This window comes from Lasioglossum baleicum, chromosome 1 (assembly GCF_051020765.1).
Source record: "Lasioglossum baleicum chromosome 1, iyLasBale1, whole genome shotgun sequence".
Taxonomy (NCBI): domain Eukaryota; kingdom Metazoa; phylum Arthropoda; class Insecta; order Hymenoptera; family Halictidae; genus Lasioglossum; species Lasioglossum baleicum.
In genome coordinates this window covers 22,892,767-22,911,767 of record NC_134929.1, presented here as the reverse complement: position 1 = coordinate 22,911,767, position 19,001 = coordinate 22,892,767, and the positions used below count along the sequence as shown (strand labels likewise).

Below are 19,001 nucleotides of genomic sequence, written 5' to 3'. Positions count from 1 at the left end.
AATGAACCAATAACATATTTGAGGGGGCACTGTAGAAGGAGGACCAAAGGGATCGACGGGATCGGTGATCGATCAAAGGAGGACGACGTATACTTTGAACTTGCACGGTCCATTGGCGCTCCGTTGCGATCAGCAACGATTACACTTCGCTGTGCACGGTCAATCAGAAACGACGCGAACTCTGACCCGTCGGATACACCACCGGCTCCGTCTCCATTTCGCGATTATTGATCTATCCCGTTGTTCCATGCTCGAATCAAAAATAAAAAAGGAAGAAATCTTGGGCAACGATAAATCGTCCTCTTTCACCCTCCCTATTTAAATCTCGCGCGTGAATGCTCGGTCTTCCTTCGGGGAAGATTAATTCAAGATCGAGGTAGACTAATTTCCTATTCTTCTTGCGAGTCGTGCCACCCTTCCCGAGTAGGTAATAACGTGTCCCACTGTATCGACGGAACTTAATCCCTGTCTTCCTTTTCCTCTAGCTTCGGGGGCTCTTTTCAACCCCTGGTGAATCGGACGACATGATAGTCCCGTCACGTAGCCAATTCGGCACGGACCGCTCCTTAGCATGCTTGCTAATTCCAGCCGAGGCTTTAGGGCTCCATTCGTCGAGCACCGTAATGCCAGGCCGACCTTAATGGCAATCTGATTAATAAAGAATCGGGACACACGAAAAGCTCAAGTGGTTTCGATTCCGAATTCCGCCGGCGGACCCGCCGCTAAAGATTAAAACCGAATTTATGTTCGCGGGCCTCGGGGAGTCCCGGTAGTCCGGAGGAATCAGTGCCAGACATTCCTCCGGTATACAGAAGATGTGTAATGTTTTTGCCACGTTTTTTGTAGATTCTAATTTTAGGGTTTGTGTGCACCGATTTTATAACAGTACTACATAAATTACACTGTCCAACACCAAATTTGTTTTCAATATACTGTCGGGTCCTTCCTATAGAGTTTTTTGCGCTGATTCCGAATCTGTGAAACATGGCTTTGAAAAAAACATATATTTTTCAACTTTAGACAAATATGGTGATGTTATTATAAAAGATATTGAATTGTTCTTTACAACAAAAGATTCTGTAGACTTTCCCGAATACAGTGATATCCAATATTAATACATTATGATTGTTTAAACATGTTTAAATGAGCCAAAGGATCTTAAGGACATGATAAGACGATTTGGAAAATACCTTGATAGAAAACGGTTGCAAATGAACGCAGAGAAATCAAAGGTGCTGATTTTTTATAAAGGAAGAGGAAAGAAAACGAGAGAAGAATGGGACTGGTCAGGCAATAGTCTAGAAGAAGTGAAGGAATTCAAATACTTAGGGTATAATTTCCAGAAAAACGGGGGCAGAGAGATGCATATAAGGGAAGTTACAAAGAAAGCAAGAATAGCAATGGCGCAGATATGGGGAATTGGACAAAGAAGGTTCAAGAACAATTTTGAGAGAAGAATGAGAATATTTAGAAGCATAGTGAAAAGACATCTTACTGTACGCGTCAGAAATCTGGGGATGGATGGAAGCAGAGAAAGTAGAGAAAATACAGGAAAAATATATAAGGTGGACTTTAGGTTTGGACTTCAATACACCAGCCTATCTAATTTTGGAGGAAACTAAAACGGACAAAGTAAGGATAGAAGCGGGAAAAGAGCAATAAAATATGAAGAAAAACCGAAACGGTTGAACAAGAATAAAATAGTCCAAGAATGCTGGAAGGAAATAGATGTGAAGCAAGAAGAGAAAAAGTCGAAATGGAAGGAAATGAGAGATTCATATTATAGGTTAAAAATGATGGACACCCAGGAAATAGAAACAGAGAGAGGGAGAGGAAGGGAGTTTGCAGAAGAATTAGCACAAAGAGACACGGCAGAGCAGGTACAATGGCAATACGATAGAATATTAGAGGGCAGATACAACGCGAATTACATACAAATACGGGACAACGAGCGAGCAAACTATCGAAATGGAGATTACAAAGGAAGAGACCAAAGCATGTGTGTGATCGCAAGGTTCAGATGCGGAAACGAAGAGCGAGGAAACAAATACTGGAAGAAAGAAAATAATGTGAATGTATATGTATAGTGTATAAATAATAATTTACATTAAGAATTGATTTTCTTATTATACCATTTTACACATGTTACTCTGGTTTGGTTTGAATATTAGTTCACTATTAGACTCTACAGCTGCCAATGGCTGCATATGTTGTCTACAAGCAAATACGTTGCGAATTCTGTACACACAGTGTTTACATTCAGTTATTGCCTTAGGAAAATGATCCACTGATAACAGAACTAACTAGACTGCGGATCTTAATGGAATATAAAAATTGTTTGTTTGTTGGTTGTTTTAATCGTATAGAAATTACTTTCATTAATCGTGTTTCTCAGTTCAAAATAACATTGATTAATGTTTCTACTGTTTGCAATTTCATCAATTTTTGTTACAAATGCATAATATCAGTAGTCTAGTAATAATAGTAGTATAAAGCAGTTAGGTTCCTTGCTGCTCTCCCCGATCCTCTATTATTACTGCAATCCAAACGGGTTTACGAGCAAGGCACAAAGCTACTTAGAAGATACAAGTTGTGTTGCGGAGACTTAACCATAACCTAACCTACCCCAGGTTGAATGATAGGGTTCTTTCTATCAATTATCTATTACTGCAATCCATTTATTTTGCATCCCTCAGTGACTAGGAAAATATACTTTGCCGTGGTCCAAAAGTTTAGACTCGCGTAAACAGATGTGAAACCGAAGCTCACCTGTTATGTTGACAAACTGGCTTAAAGTTAAATGATTCATTTCACTTGCAAAATGATGAATAATTGCCGTACCATTGCTATCGTGCCGTGGATCCTTATGCAAATGGTCCCTTTCATTCGCGTCGTCGAAATCGGAAGAGAAACATTTTCTGTGTCGAGGAAAAAGTTCCACTCGCGACATACATGAAACGATTACGCGATTAATTTCCGTTAGTACGCACGTTTAACTGTATTTTACAAGCTCGCACGTACGATGAACGCGTAAACATCCGCGGTCCTATTGTTACACGAATTGCGACGCTTGTTTTGTGCCGAGACGGTAATCGAAATTCGATAATTTTTAGTCATCCGGGCGAGAGAATCCGGAGCTCTCCCTCGTCGTTCGCAAATAAACCACGAGGCGAGCGAAGGAACAAGAGGGAATCCAAGAACGTGGGCGTGAGAGCGAAGGGACAGGTACAAATCGATTCGAACAGCGAAGCGTCTCCGCGCAGCTGAAAAGTCTCCCGTGAACATTAATTCGAGTTTTATCGGCCGTGAGAAACCGTCCGCAATAATATCGCGCGGTTGACAAATCCGCGAATAATCGCCATTATAAAAAGGCGGGGACGGTTTAGTTACGGCTGCCGGGAGAATAATGAGACCGAGCTCGTTCGGTGAAATTATTGCTCCATAGTTAAGAGGAAAACGCTGTCGAAGCAATCCCGTCAATGCATATCCGCGTCTCTTCCCCTGCTTATGGCAACCGTTGCAAATAAAAACATGATGCACACGCTCCTGTCCTGTGTCGTAAAGAAGAACGCCGCTTGTCACAATTTCATGCAATTCGAGTTTATACACTAATTGAGCTCTAGAGTATAGGATTTACGTACTCACCAGAAAAAAGTCACGAAAACAAACTCGAAAGGCTCAAAAAAATAATGCAATTTTACCGATGTCCGGCATGAAGAGTCTCCGTTTTATCGAGAAAAGGTAACTTTTTCCCCTGATCTTGCGAATGTTAAATGTATTATTATTTTCGTAATACTTTCTTGTTGCTTATTTCTCCTGCTGAGGAAAAAATCAATATAGGAACTGGGATAAACTCTTGACGCGCGAGTGCTATGAATTTTCAAGCAGCCAGATATATAACTATACATGGAAAACTTTCGGTGCATTTCGATTTGGCTGGAGGATTGCAGGATCACAAGTTTTCTTCGAGCAGTCAACGTGTTCCTTCTAACAGCCGCAGCCTCTTCGCGTCAATTCGCATCGGTCGCCTTGATTCATTGACTCGTGAACAGTTTGTCTTCCCGTTTATCCGGAGAGATAAACGAACGTTGTTCCGGGAGTCGTCGTTTATTATTTAACGCGGCGTCGCCCGTCTACCCGCGAATTTGAATTTCAAGCAGGTGAATTTAGAACACCGGGAGCAACGAACGCGTGAAATACGGCTCCCAGGCCCGAACAATTCCCCGTCTGTTTTTGCATCTATTCCAGAAACGATTACGAGTTCGGTCGTGCTGGCAAACACGCCCGCTACCGGGGAGATTAAAGCCACCGACAATTCGGCGGATCAAAGAAATTTAAGCGAGCATGCACTCGGCCATCGACGCCATTAGTATCTGGGTCTAATTACGAGGGTAGTCCCACAAGTACACGACCTGACAAAGAAAACACCAAAAATTTGGGAAAAAATAACTTTATTTCTCAATGTAGTCTCCTTTTAGCTCGATACACTTTTCCCAGCGATGTTCAATAGCTTCGATACCCTGTTTATAGTGAGATCCGTCGAGCTCCTCAAAATAGCCATCAACCGCAGACTCCACCTCTTCATTGTTGGCAAATCTTTTACCACCGAGCCATTTTTTCAAGTTTGGAAAAAGAAAATAGTCTGAGGGGGCTAAATCTGGCGAATAGGGTACGTGAAGAAGCAATTCGAACTTTAACTCATTGATTTTGGCCACCGCGATACCGGATGTGTGAACTGGTGCATTGTCCTGATGGAACAACACTTTCTTTCTCGCTAAATCCTATTGGTGGCTGTCAAACAAATACTAAACAACAGGGATATACATAGTATGTAGATCATATGTAGATATGTTGAAAAACTAAAGTGATGAGCCAAAAACTTGCAATTTCCTGCTAAATGTCACAATGTGTGGCTCAAATGTCATATTGAGAAACATTTCCTAATTTTGAACGCCTGTCTCTCGGTACCTATTCGGTCAAAAAATACGTTTAACCAGTGAAATTTGAAGGAAATTTAATGCTGTTTACAACAATGAAAAAAAAATAGTTCGTAGGACCGTTTTTGAGTTATAGGCGAAATACCAAAAACAGGTAACAAAAATCGTGGATTTTTCCCCCTCCTCAAGTTAGCACAGGATCCTCGAGGTCGAAAACTCAGATTCGACTCCCCAGAGTACCCCTAAATGACGTGTCAAAATTTCATTAAGTTCGGAATACTTTCCAGGTAGACGCTCTTTTTCCGATCTGGCGACTGGACTATAGTAGTAGGCTTTTGTCTATACGTATAATTCTACACAATCAAATTTTACAAGAACTTCAACAGCTTATATGTCAATAACTATTATATTTGTTTGCAACATGTGGCTCCTTTAAAACTTTTTCTCTTCGCGATGAGTAGAAGGTATTGATGTGAAAACAAACTTTAACGACAATTTTTCGTTGTTGTAAACAATTTTACGGCAAGTTTCTCTTACAAATGTCGATCGATCCAGAGGTGTAGATTCACCCCTGTTTAGGACGGCTGCAATAGTTTTTCCAGAAAAAAATTACAAAACCCAATGAACAGGTTTCTGCGTCGGAAGACTTTATCGCCGTGAAAATCCCGGCTCGGTTGGACTCTTTCTCCGTTTTCTCGATCCGCTTCCGTTCCTGTTGCGCAGAAATTTATAAATGTAATAACTTCGCATTACTTCCGTTTTAATTGAGGACTCGTGACTCGACCCCGAGAATCGACGGCCGATTAAATCGACAGGAAACAGTTTCGACGGCCGCGGAACTTTCGCGGAAAGTCTGCTGGCCCGCGAAACACGACGAAACATTTCCTTTCCCCTTCACGGCGCGGCGCGTCGCGTCGAGTCGATCGTGTTTCGCTGACTGGGACGAAAATTCCGCCGATTCGAAGAAATATCCAGCCCGAGCCAGCCCAGCCGGCCCGACAGGAAATCATCCGCTGGAAGGAAATGTCGTTCTCGCCGCATATTTCTCACTTTTTATACACGAAACCCGCGTCGACCCGCCGCCGGCGCCGGCGCGGCGGGAACGATGATGGACACGTGGGATGAGGGTCCATCGACAACTGTACAGCTCGATGGACGTAAACGATCATCCGGCACGCGTCCCGGCTGCAAAACGCGACGTTTGCCACTTGAAAATGCTCGTTAACATCGCTAACGCTGTTAGATACCTGGCAGTTCTAACTATATAACCTTCTCTCTGTGTACTGCTATTCTAATGTTAACCGTCTACAGGAGGGTAGTTGGACCTCATACATTTTTGGAGCAAATTGAAAGAAAAAATATTGTTTACATAAGTACTTATTTGTGACATTTTATTGGTTTTTAAGAGTTAAGTGTAGAATACTTAAAAAATTTAAAACATACCACAGATAGCATTCGTAGCAAACTTTTGGAAATTTCTCATCCGTCAACTTTTGAAGTGAAACTTCTTTGCTGAGGAGGCTACAATTTTCTAGCGTTACGGAAGTGACGAAATTTCGCGAATAACCTCGAATCGTTTGACAAGTAACATTTTCATAATTAATTTATTAACTTTAAAGACTTCATTGGTGAACTTTTAACTTTTTCAGGTTTGATGCTTAAATTGTTAGTTATTAACAAATTTTGGAGAAGTGGTATCTTATGTATGTCTGTCCTTGTCGCACAGTTCGACCCTCCTTGTCTTACGCATTATGGGAACTTCCGAAACAATCAGCCCGCGCAACAATTGTTAATAACTAATTAACCAGAGTTAATCTGCGAACATTTGCAATTGGATAACATAGAATCAACCTCCAGCTACTTTCACATGCAGTTTCTCCACGGATTTTGTTCCGACTGAAAGATTTATAAACAATTATCCAAATCCTTGTTCTAAAACTAACCTGAAAAATTTTGTCAGATGTCAGGTAAGTAAAAAAACATACGCGTGGAAAACCACGCGCGGCAGAAGTGAAACTTCTTGCAGTCTAGTAATGTTTAGAAGTAAATTAAGATTGGAAATGGTAAGTAATCCTAATGAAGCGACGACAAGATCAGGAACAACTCTCAATGCAAAAATAATGAAAAAATAGTGAACGATCAAAATTTGCGACGCAAAAGAAGGAGAGCGTATGGGAAATGCTATGAACTATGTCTCTTTCTTTCCCATACGCTGTCCTTCTTTGCGTCGCAAATTTTGATCGTTCATTATTTTTTCTATGATTTTCTATGATTCTATCATTGAAACAATTGGCTTGTGATAGCTAAAATATGATATAAATATTCTTGATTCAATTTTGTCTAAATGTCTTGCAAACACTGCATCGAGAGTTGCTCCTGATCTTGTTGTCGCTTCATTAGGATTATTTACCATTTCCAATCTTAATTTACTTCTAAATATTACTAGACTGCAAGAAGTTTTACTTCTGCCGCGCGTGGTTTTCCACGCGTATGTTTTTTTATTTCCGTTTCTGTCAGCCTGGGGTGCATTTGCACCCCATACACCGATAGAAGGTTAACGCAACACCCCCGCCGCAGTCAGTGATCTAAATAAAAACAACCCATTCGTCCTTTTTGTTTCAACAAAATATTTCATTTGCTCTTTCAGGGTCAGAGCTACCGATAGTCGATATCTCCGAATGAATTATGCGACTGATACGCCCCCGATAAGGACTTGTAATCACGGTCTATCTTGAATGGAGAATTTTTCCCCGCACATGTTCGATTCTCCAAACGGTATCGATCAGCACCTCGAATGATGTAACAGATTGCGACACAATTGCACATCTGCTGCACCGATATCAAACCTCCTTTACACACTTTTTAATCTTGCCTAACACGAATCGTTCACACAAGTACGCAATCTAAAACCAACGAGACTTCTACCCTGGTGAAAATTATCTTTAAACGTTACTGTGTGCACCGCTTAAAGCACGGTATTACATCATCTCAAAGTTATAAAATTAATTAGCAACTCCGGTCCGACGATAAGAGTTTCCTTAATGGATGCCTTATCAGAACTGTTTCGATAAACGCTGGATACTCTTTCAAATAGTTTCTCATTGAGCTTCTGCTATCGATTGATGAAATACCTCACGTTTCGGCGATAAATCGGCTATCACGATCAATTGCTTTACACTTACCTTTTATAAAGCCTGTACTTATTTTCAGAAGTAATATGTGATCGTTATGAATAAAAGAAAAAATGACTGTACTTCACCTGAGGAAACCAGAAATTAAAAATTTTTTAAATATAATCCTGTAGATTTTGACAAGAAAATGTCGAAAGTCCAAGTTTTAATCTTAGGAATCCATTGGTTCAAAAGTTATGCGTGTTTAAAGTGGTTAATGCTGCACTTTCATTACGCGTAACTTTCGTACAAGTAGATTCCTCAGATTAAAACTTGGATTTTCGACATTTTCTCGTCAAAATCTACAGGACTGTATGAATCCTCATCCGTCCCTCGTGTCAATTTGACACAGTTTTCCCGAAATAAGTTATGCTGTTCTGTTATTTGCAGGTACATTTGTCCGAAACTTCGTGAATTTTATTTTTTTAATGCGAAACATATAACCGCAAAAATCTAAGATGTAAATGTTAATTGATCAATTTCAATGAAGAAAACATCGAAAAGTAACTTGTTATCTGATCGATTTTTTTATCACTGTGTCAATTTGACACCGAGGGCACATTCAGTTCGTGATATGAGGGATGGATGAGGGTTAAGAAAATTAATATTTAAAGAAAGTTAATGATTTCTGGTTTCCTTAGGGGAAGTTTAACCTAGTATTGAGTTTTAAATCAAAATTCGAAGATAAAATTAACATATCCATTCATAGGTTTATTCAATAACGCGATTAGTTACCTCAAAAATGGCGAAAAGTAATGGAACAGAATGGAAAATATGTTATTGAAGAAATCTCTCTATAACCATTGCAGTTCTCAGCGCCCGCTCTAGCGGTTACATCGCCCCAGACAAAAAGACAAATTGCCGCCCCTTAAGAATATATATATATATATATATATATATATATATTTTTTTTAAAATAAAGGTACATATTTTTTATTTTCAATAAAAATAAAATCATTTTATTTAAATTTTAATAAAAGCTTTAGTATTTAAGTATAAATATTTAGTATAAATAGTAATTATTTTCACGGCGCACAGTTTCGATCAATTTCTACATTAAATAAAATAGCTGAGTGAGGCATGAAACGTTATGATTCGGGTTTGAACCAGATAAAGTTTCCGATTCGGATTTGAATCTGCAAAGATGCCAGGTGCTATTCTATTGGAGGAAAACAAAGGTGGAATGTTTCGTCCTAGACCCGCTAGAGGACCCATCAGTAAGGCTATCTAGCGGGCCCTGCCTTAGACACAAATGTCATGAGGAAAGTTCTGAATATACTAATTGGTGAGACAGTTCAGTAACTTGTGAGAAAGTCTTGTTCAACAGCCTGTCCATCTTGCGGACGCTTTTTAACTTAATGTAGATAATGATTTAATGTAGAAATTGATCGAAACTGTGCGCCGTGAAAAATAATTACTATTTTCAAAAAAGTACGATCGTGCAAAATACCTCCTTTATTATCATTATAGATGGCGAAAAATTACAGAGTTGAGGAAGCCTAGTTTCGACAGCGTCCGCAAGATGGACAGGCTGTTGAACAAGACTTTCTCAAAAAATTGATGTATATTGAAAACAAATTTGGTGATGGACAGTGTAATTAGCAAACGAAAAAATCGATATGTGACATTTCCTATTAATTGGATATTTAACACATCAATATTTTTCTCACACTTACAGTCAAAATGGCGCCCCGGACAAATGTCCTGGTTGCCCGCCCCTAGAGCGGGCCCTGCAGTTCTTCGCTATAAAAATTCGAATGGATGGTTGATCAACGAGTCGTGGTTAAAACTGCTTAGAAGGTATCTTTATTGCGTAACTCCAACTCCATACATTGTGTTTCGGACTCGGTAATAGACTCGCGGAACGAACGTTATCCATAAAACCTTAGTTAACAGCTACGATAAGACCAATGTTACATCATACGGGGAGTAACCTACAATTAATCGATGCATTCCCGGTCGCAGGGAAACGACACGCGTCCTCGATAAATGTGAACGTGTTATCGGGGCTACGTGGAAATTTTCGAACGGCTGATACGATTTCTTCGTTTTCTGCAAACCCGTGCGAAAGAGAGCGAGAGAGAACGCTCCGGGATTATCATCCGCGGAACGGACTCTTATCGGGACAATGCGTGTCGAACCAGGGAACGAGCAGTCGCATCCTGAAATTACAGCCTGACCCCCCGGTCTCGCGACCCTTAATTAAAATTCTAAATAATAATACTAGCGCGCCGTGTGCGGCGTATCGATTAACGATCGAACGATTTATACATCGCGCGGCTCCGACGCAGCAATTCATTTCGCGTATAAAGTCAAACGTTCGTACAAAACAGAGAGCGGCGAAAACACTCCCTTTCCCCCGACAACCGTGCAAAAAGTAGTTCGCTTTTAACGGCGATGTGCAAAGGGAATTTTCCCTCGAAAAAATCTATAGCAAAATAGAGGCGCCGCAGTTTTTTCATAAGAGACACCGTCATATCTGTAACTGTTTCTGAAGTTACAGTAATTTGGAAATTAAAATTAATATAGCAACTCGACCAACTGAACAAATTGCGGTGCACACGATTATCTAAATCTAGTAAAGTATGCCTCTCGCAGAACACCCGGCGAAATGAATAACATCATTTCCCGAGTGGTTTTCATTAAATTTTACCATGTTTTTGACTCTGTATTAAATTTGAGAGATAGCAGCACTTTTAGTGGAATGTATTCGTGGAATTTAATTATCTCATTAATTGAAGACAGAACATTTTTTCAGCAAACTTTTCAGTAAACTTTTCAGGTAAGAATAATTTACCCTGATTTTGTACGAAAGTCTTGGATTAGAATTTTCTTGCACGCGCAAAAGAGAAACATATAAATTGTCTACTTGTTTTGTCGACCATTATGTAAATAGTTAAAATAAGATTGTTCATTGGTAAGTAGGTTAAGCTCTCGAAAGTGGAGACAAAGCTATCACAGAGGCCGCACCGATCCATGTGTCAAGAAACGGCAGATTTCGATGTTGCGTGAGGTGGAATTGCAGTACCATTGGAAACTCGACAGGAGTCGGTTAATGGTAACTTGAACTAATTAATGGAGTCAATTAAAACGTATCCATGCGTATGGTGTCCGCAGTGGAATAGGAGTTCAACATGTTGTTAACGCTGTCCTGGCTGTATATCGACCCATCCGTCTCCGTGTCCATTTCTTCCGAGAAATTAACGAGAACCTGCACAATTAAAACTCTGTTAATCAGCTGTTCTATACACTCTGTCAATAAGGAGAAAATATTCTTGAGCTGTGCTCCACAGAAAGAAAAAGTTTCAATTATTTGCAGTGATACAGAAATTAAAAAGCTATAGTAATCCTACCATTCGCGAGATAAACTTTTCCAAAAATATTCAATCCTTTGCAGGATGAGCTTTTTTTAAGAAATATAACCCAATCTGCAGAATGAAGTTTTCCAAAGTACAATTCAATCATTTAGAGGGTCGTGCTTTTTTTTAAAACACAATTCAATCTCGTTCGCGAGATGAATTTCTTAAAATACATGCGTTAATCCATCACGGGATGCAGTTTTTAAAAGCACAAATCCACCATTTGCGGGATAAACTTTTCAAACTGTGAGTTGATAATTCACGGAATTACGTTCTTGGTTCAAAGTTTTAAAAAAATTTAAGCTTCGAAAGCTTTGTTAATAAATATTACTACCAACTTTTATTACTTCACTTCGATTTCATGTCTCGCGACTGAAATCGTTGTTGTTAACAAATTTACAGAGATAAATCTTTAGCCGTAAATCGCAGATTTTTAAAAAGTATTGAGTTGACCAAAGTGCTGTTTCAACATTATGTAAATAATACAAATATTAAAACGTTGAAGTATAGAAATCTTTTATGAGAAACGAATTCATCAATTGGAAGATTCATGATTTTTTTTCGTAAATAAATGGTAAATTGCCAATTTTTAAAAAAGAGAGTAATTCTTTCCAGCTATCTCGAAGCGTTGATATTATTAATACGCTATTTTACAATATGAAGAGATGCTGCTACAAATATACAACAATTTGTTAGCAATTTTTAAGCGATTTGTTTTCAAGGTTGACTATGTATTGGGCAGGAGCTGAAATTGGGGTGCATTTACCCTAGCGAATTAATTTCTCTCGTAACAGACATCAATTTTGCAAATTTTCTGTCACCGGGTAAATTACTCGAATTTTGTGAAGCTGCACGGTTGATGACTAAACAGTCGTTGCGTTAATGGTATGCGGAATCGCAGTGTGCATTCCGCAAACTGGAAGAAGCACTGGTAGCGGCGTGACGCGTTCATCGAACGAGAATATTTCTCGAAATTATTGAGGACGCGGGAGGACAGGTGGGAGGGTGACGTGACGGGGAACGTATCGTGACAGGCAAATTGGCAATTATTGCAAATACGAACCGTGAAAGTCGCGATGCTCGTTTCGCGCGAGGTATGCGTAAACTTGCTGTCGTTGCGCCGTCGTTTATCGCGTCGTCCTGACGAGATGCCGTGGCGGTCCTCGAACGAACGGAAATAAAACAGGGGAGGAAGAGAGGGAATAGCATAGAGGCATCGGGAGGACGAAACGCTCGCGCCATCCCCCTGTACACCCACCTATCCGAGCAACGGAGAACCATAAAAATCTCGAAACTCCCGCAACGAGGCGAGTTTACGCGGTTTACATACAAGCTCGCCGTCGAGAGGCAAAAACCGCGGCCACGCCGAACTTGTTTGCGGCAATTCCGAGGACACCGGTCGGAATTTGTCTCGCGCTGCTGGATCCTTAGGGGGAATCGCGTTTTTTCGATATTTTCAATTCCCCGATCCGTCGAGGCGACGACACTCTTCCGAAAGAACTTTTTCGATCGACGCGCAAAGTTACCGAATGGTGGATCCGCAAAAAATCCTGGAACAATAGCTATCTGCTCCGTCATATTGTTCGGAAATACTATTTTTCCTTTACGGCTGTTACACTTCTGGTTCGACACTTTCACAATCAAAAATATACGGAAATATGGTCTACTAGATTACGGATTTCGTCCAATTTAAAAACGTTTAAAAACAGGATCGAAGTTTTAATGTAAATTGTTTTTATTTAAATTGAAAATGTGGTAAAGGATTAACTAACGTTTTAGAACGTTCTTAAGTAGTTCATATGTGCATCTGCTTCTCTCTCACGTATTAATTCTCTTTCATCTATCTATACATATAAATAAAAATGTAAATGTCCGTTTGTCCGTTTGTTTGTAAAATATTGTATACCCACAAGCATTGTTGTAAAGTAAAACATATAAATGTCACATCTTAGTCCAGTCAACGAAAAGTTCTAGAGGGAAATGGAAGGAACACAATTTTTAACTTTGGGACTTTGTTTGGACTAGTTAGAAAGTAAACATACTAAAAGTCCCTATACTCCTAGAAGGTGAGCGGGGTGCAGGGGGCACGTAGAAGGTCCCATTTTTCGGTTTTCCACGTATATCTCGGAAACTATGCGTCCTAGCGATAAGACCATTACATACAAAATTAAAGTTGACAAAATGTGCTACAAGATTTATTCCATTCAGTTTTTCGCTATCTCGCATAGTTTCCGAGATAATATGCCCACCTTATGAGCATTCATCGACTGGACTATCTGTCACAGGTAAAAACATGCTTTTAAAAAATACTGTGCCACAGCAACGCGTGGCGGGGAAAGCTATTAAATAATTAAGACTAATGTAACATTCTCAGCATTTTTTGCTAATTTTTATCTACAGGAGTACAGCAGGTACCAACGAAATTCCAGTATCGTGCGAGAACCGGAAATCGGCGGCGGGGCTCGCGGCAGATTCAATTAATGCAATGCTCTTCACGTTCAGGCCGTGAATTGTTCACAAGTTCGTCGATAGCACGTCAGCACGATGATGTACTGTACAAGTAAACTTCTCGGGCAGTCCGAAAGCGGTACGACCACGCACGATACTCTGCCGTAATTGGCGAACACGTCCTGGGATACATTTGAATCATCAGCGAGCACGAAGTTACGCTTGCTGCAGCGCGACTCCGCGCCGAGCCGAGCCGCGCCGACCTTAATTCACGGAAACTTGCTTCCTGTTTGGATATTATATTAAAGGGCGCCCTTGCAAATCCCCGCGCCTCGTAAGCGCCTTTGGCAACAATGGCGCGAACAATTTCGCAGTTTCAAACCTAAACCGAATTACGCGCGCGGTCGGCGCGCCCGCAACCATCCAGACAGTGCGTGCACCTGAAACCTGCGATAAACACCTTTGCCGATATTTTCTTCCCCGCCCCACAGTGAGCCCGATTGAAGAAGCGCGCGACATGTTTGAATACCTCTTGAACCACTAAAGATACTGCAATGAAATTTGAACTGAATATATGTATAAAAAAATAATTCCTTCTCAATGATTTGTAACTTAATATATTTCACATTTGTTTAACCGTTTTTATTAATTTCTATAATTGAATTGTTCTAAAAACAGTTTGATAAATTATTAATTCTATGTATAATGTATTTAATATTTTCGCTGTTTAATGCAAATAGATAAAATGTTTAAGTTTTACATTATTGAGAAAAATTTGTTACTATTGCAAATTGTCTCGGAATTGAAATATAAACAGAAATAAAAAGTAGAATATTCAGTTAAGTTATTATATTATATACAGGGTGTGTTCATTTGAAAACTTTCCAACCGAATATCTCGATAAGTATGAGAGATATTAAAAAAGTGTAAAACGTGTCCAAGGATTTCGAGGGGGAAAAAGGGGGGCAGTATCATTTTTTTATTTGGGTGGCGTTTTCAAGGTCATTTGAAGGTCAACTTTGTTTTTTCAAATGGAAACCCATGTTTTTTATTATGGGATCTTATTGTACGTGAAAATACCAGCAATATTTTCGTAGGATACTCTTTTTTATCCGTGCACTAGTTTTGGAGATATTGTATACTACATGTTTAACGAATTTTCTCAAGGTTAGAAAACGTTCGTACCATAATCTCCCTATTTTTCCCATATTCTGCAAAGTTTCAGCTTTCATTTAAAAAAATCTCATCGCTCCATCTTATTTGTATGGAAAGTTCTTTGATTTTGACACAGATTTCGTCGGTTTGGCCCACGCGCCCCCTCGAAAATTAACGACTAGATCACCGCCTTGCGAATCATCCGATCAACTCGTCAAAAGTAGAAACTGCAGACGAATTTAGACTTTTCACTTTGAATGTAACAGTGAATCACGGTAATATTCGGACAGTTTTAAAAGAACGATAACTGTTTTAATATTGGAACAATTAATTTACTGCATGACGCGAGAAGAAAATACTATTTGCTGGGGGTCTACATATATTAAAAATTTAAAGAATACAGTTTGAATGACACAGCCGTCTTAGAAAAATTCGCATTCGGGAAATTCAATAACGCTTTTCGAATACTAACGCGTTCATGTGGTCACCCTACAGCGTGCAAAGAAAGGCTCGGCGCGGCGTGTCTGTATAATTTCCATTCATTTCCAGCTGGCTGCGCGGGCGTCTCCGAACGGAACGCTACCAGGTTAACAGGTGAAGCAAAGAGTAAGTTCCTCGGAAAGCGAGCGACGACGACGTCCGAGAGAATCGCATCGGACCGATCGATGCGTTCTTCGGCGTGGTGGTCGTGAAAGTCGGCGCTCGTCCTTCGGTTGAAATTGCACGTTCCCCGCGCAATTGTCCCCAGCATTTTCCGCGGGATTACGCAACTCTGACTCTCGGTGCCGTTCCGCGCGAAATGCAATTAGAAGACGGCGTGCTGGTCCCGAAGAAAAAACAGAGAAATAGACGGAGAGAAGGGAACGCGAGGAAAAAAGACTTCCAAAAGTGGAACCTCACATTCTGCGCGAAATCTAGTCCGGCGACGATTCCGCGCGAAATTCCCTCGCGGAATCACGCGAACCGCCTCCAATTTGCATGAGACGGTTAATAAGGGAGTGGCGTAATTTAACCGCCGGTTTAAAAAGTTACGCCGCGGGATTACACGACTCGCCGGGCCAGCTGATTATAATTAACACTCTTTAGACATTTATTCGGTGCGAAATTACAGGGGGACCGAGGCGAGCGGGAAAGTAAACAGAGCCGCGGCTCCATTTAAGCGATGCTTGGCCTCTCTCTTTAAATCCGATGAACTTTTGGGTTTTTTCCCAGGGAAACTGGACAGCGTTTTGATATGAAACTTTCATTAGAAATTCCTATATGCCCAAGGAACATTCGTGAATATTTCTGTCTCACGGATTGTTTTTATAATCGTGGCGCAATCGCGGATTGGTGTCCTTTTTCCTTTAAATCCAGTAAACCTCCGCATTTTTTCCCAGGAAAACTGGACAATATTTTGGTATGGAACTTTCTTCACAAATTCATATTTGCGAATTTTTCTGTTGCGCGAACTGTTTTTATAATCGTGGAGAGGGGACGCTTCTCGCGAGAGTGTAAATAAAAGGACCGACAGAATTTTTATATCGCATACAAGTTTGGTGTTAATATTTTTATACCACACGTGAGCCACACGATGGCTCGTGTGTTGTTTGTCTGAAGCTCGAATCAATGCAAACGGTGAAAGGTTCGAAAATTTGAATAACTTCTGCGGATTTCGGGTCGGATAGAAAAAGAGGATTACCAAAAATGTTGGTTAAAACAATTTTCCTTTTATTCGAAAGGGGATTTCAATTGCGCGGATGGTTTATGAGATAGCCTGGCAGTCAGTGTTGGGACAGTTACAGAGTACAGAGTGAAACACGAGCCTCGTGAAATACGGACGAAGGGAAATTAGTTGTTTTACGTCGTTCTTTATGCAAAATAATAATTGTTCGAGTCAACTGTAAGTAATTGAAGTTACGTAGAAACGTATATTTTCTCGTTATATTATCTCTATAACACCTACATTCTGTCTTTTGAGTATTATTGTATTTAACCTATTCATTTTTGTCATAATTAATCTAATTACGATAGCGTAAAAGTTCAATGGAGATTCTGTATAATTTGAGAATTTATCACGAATTTACAAAGAAATGGCAAATGGTATCTGAAGAATTAACAGATCGCCTGTCCCATTTCATATGGAAATTGATCAAGTCAGTTAATAATAATTAAACCGCGGATCGTTATGGAACCGGAAATTTTTAGCCTCATTAACTCCGAAAAAAGGAAACAGAAGTTGAATAAAAATTTACATCTTTCATTGATAGATGTGAGAAGTTAAACGACGCGTGCAAATTTTGTTACATCTTTATTACACCGTTGTTTTATTTCGGGTACCCAAGAACGTTCTAGCGCATAACATTCGCAGCCTAATGATAACAAATTCCTGCAGGCATAATGAACCTGGGAGCCATTTTGAAACCGGGGAACAGCATTGCGCAGTCCGAAAGGACGTTGATTTATATCACTCATAACAGGCTCATTGTTTCTCGGTAACTTTAACACTGCGTTAACACCTGAACACGTAACAATGACTATAAATAACGTTAAGAAGCAGAAATGATATTGTGATGCAGAAATGACATGCTAATGCCATTAAGTTGAATGAAAACTAAGCTCTATACATCATCATAAATGAATCCGTATCTCAGTAACCACGATAATAATGACAAACCAAAAATCTACAGATAGTAGAACAGCAATACTTAATTGAAAGGTCCACTTATGACATTAAACCTACAGAGCACTAAAATCGATTAAAATGTTTTAGCTTACAACGATGGTTTCCAACAGGGGAGGCGCCAAAATTTTTAATAAATAATTAATGTTTATACCATAATATTTACAAATAAATAAACTTCATATCATTTAAGATTGCAATGTTAAAGAAAATTTCTATGCTTTCTTTTGTTACAGCAAAATTATTGAAAATCCTATTAATAGCCATCCGGTAGGTAAAGTGTTAATCACACAATATGTTCTTGGATAAAGAAATTTATCGAATCAATTTCCATGTCAGCAACTTCGTAACTTCAATAATTATTTATAAGATGAAAAATATAAAACCGATCATTGGAGCGGCAGTGGTAGGTTTAGTTAATATCACAAATTGTAAATAACTTCCTCTTATCAGTCCGAATAAACATAATGTTAGAATTGCTCACTCGTCTTTCGAAGAAATTAATTCAAGCTTGAGCGAACCGAATCATCTTCGAACCACGGAGCCATAGAAGCGTAATTTTCCGCGCCATTGATATACCGGCGTACAAATCAGAGTTCAATGAGAACGAGCCATAAAACAGAGGACACCGTCCACCATTGGAGCAAGCCACGGCCAGCAGCGTCGAGCAATCGATCAGGTATTTTTCGAGGAAGCTAAATAATTCATGGACGTGTGCTTGCGAGAGGCTGGCGTCATAGTGAGCGCGAGAATCCGTGGGTATGACCGTATTCAATGGAATCACGTTCGCATCGTTTGTTCGCGTCTCGCGTCTCCTTAATGGAGATAAGATTCCGGACCGTGTACACCGGCGTGGCTGTCGCGGGATTTGTTGATCCGGTTATGTTTACCCGTACACAAAGCTGATCCCCTGGGATTAACTCGGCGCGGAGGCTGCTCGCTCCTAGCAGACGCGATGCTGAATCCATCCCCTTACCATCCACACTGAACCCCGAATTTACTTTTAATCACCAACCCCGAACATCTCCGGTTCTAATTAATCGGGATCGAATGATTTTTTCTACTTCGACTTTCAACCCCTTCCCCTACAATATCGAGTCAGACTCATGATGAAGATTCACAATTTGACTATTTCATAGTTGATTGATACACCTCCATTTTTTATTAACATGTTTTTATATTTTTTATTAACATACAGTAGGACCTCGATTAACCGGATCCCGATTATAAACAAATATGCGTTTAAATATGATTATATTACGAAGGGAAA

General features: G+C 39.9%; 1 protein-coding gene across 4 annotated transcripts in view; it reads right to left on the bottom strand.

Moving 5' to 3' along the window:
• Positions 1-9,890: 9,890 nt before the first annotated feature.
• Positions 9,891-19,001, bottom strand: part of Ldd (lipid droplet defective) — a 71,825-nt gene continuing 62,714 nt past the window's right edge. For all 4 annotated transcript variants that reach the window (XM_076428527.1, XM_076428648.1, XM_076428594.1 and 1 more), the window contains one exon: positions 9,891-11,318. In XM_076428527.1, coding sequence (XP_076284642.1) covers positions 11,193-11,318 — 126 coding nt within the window. In that variant the 3' untranslated portion in view covers positions 9,891-11,192. The remainder of the gene's footprint in view (positions 11,319-19,001) is intronic.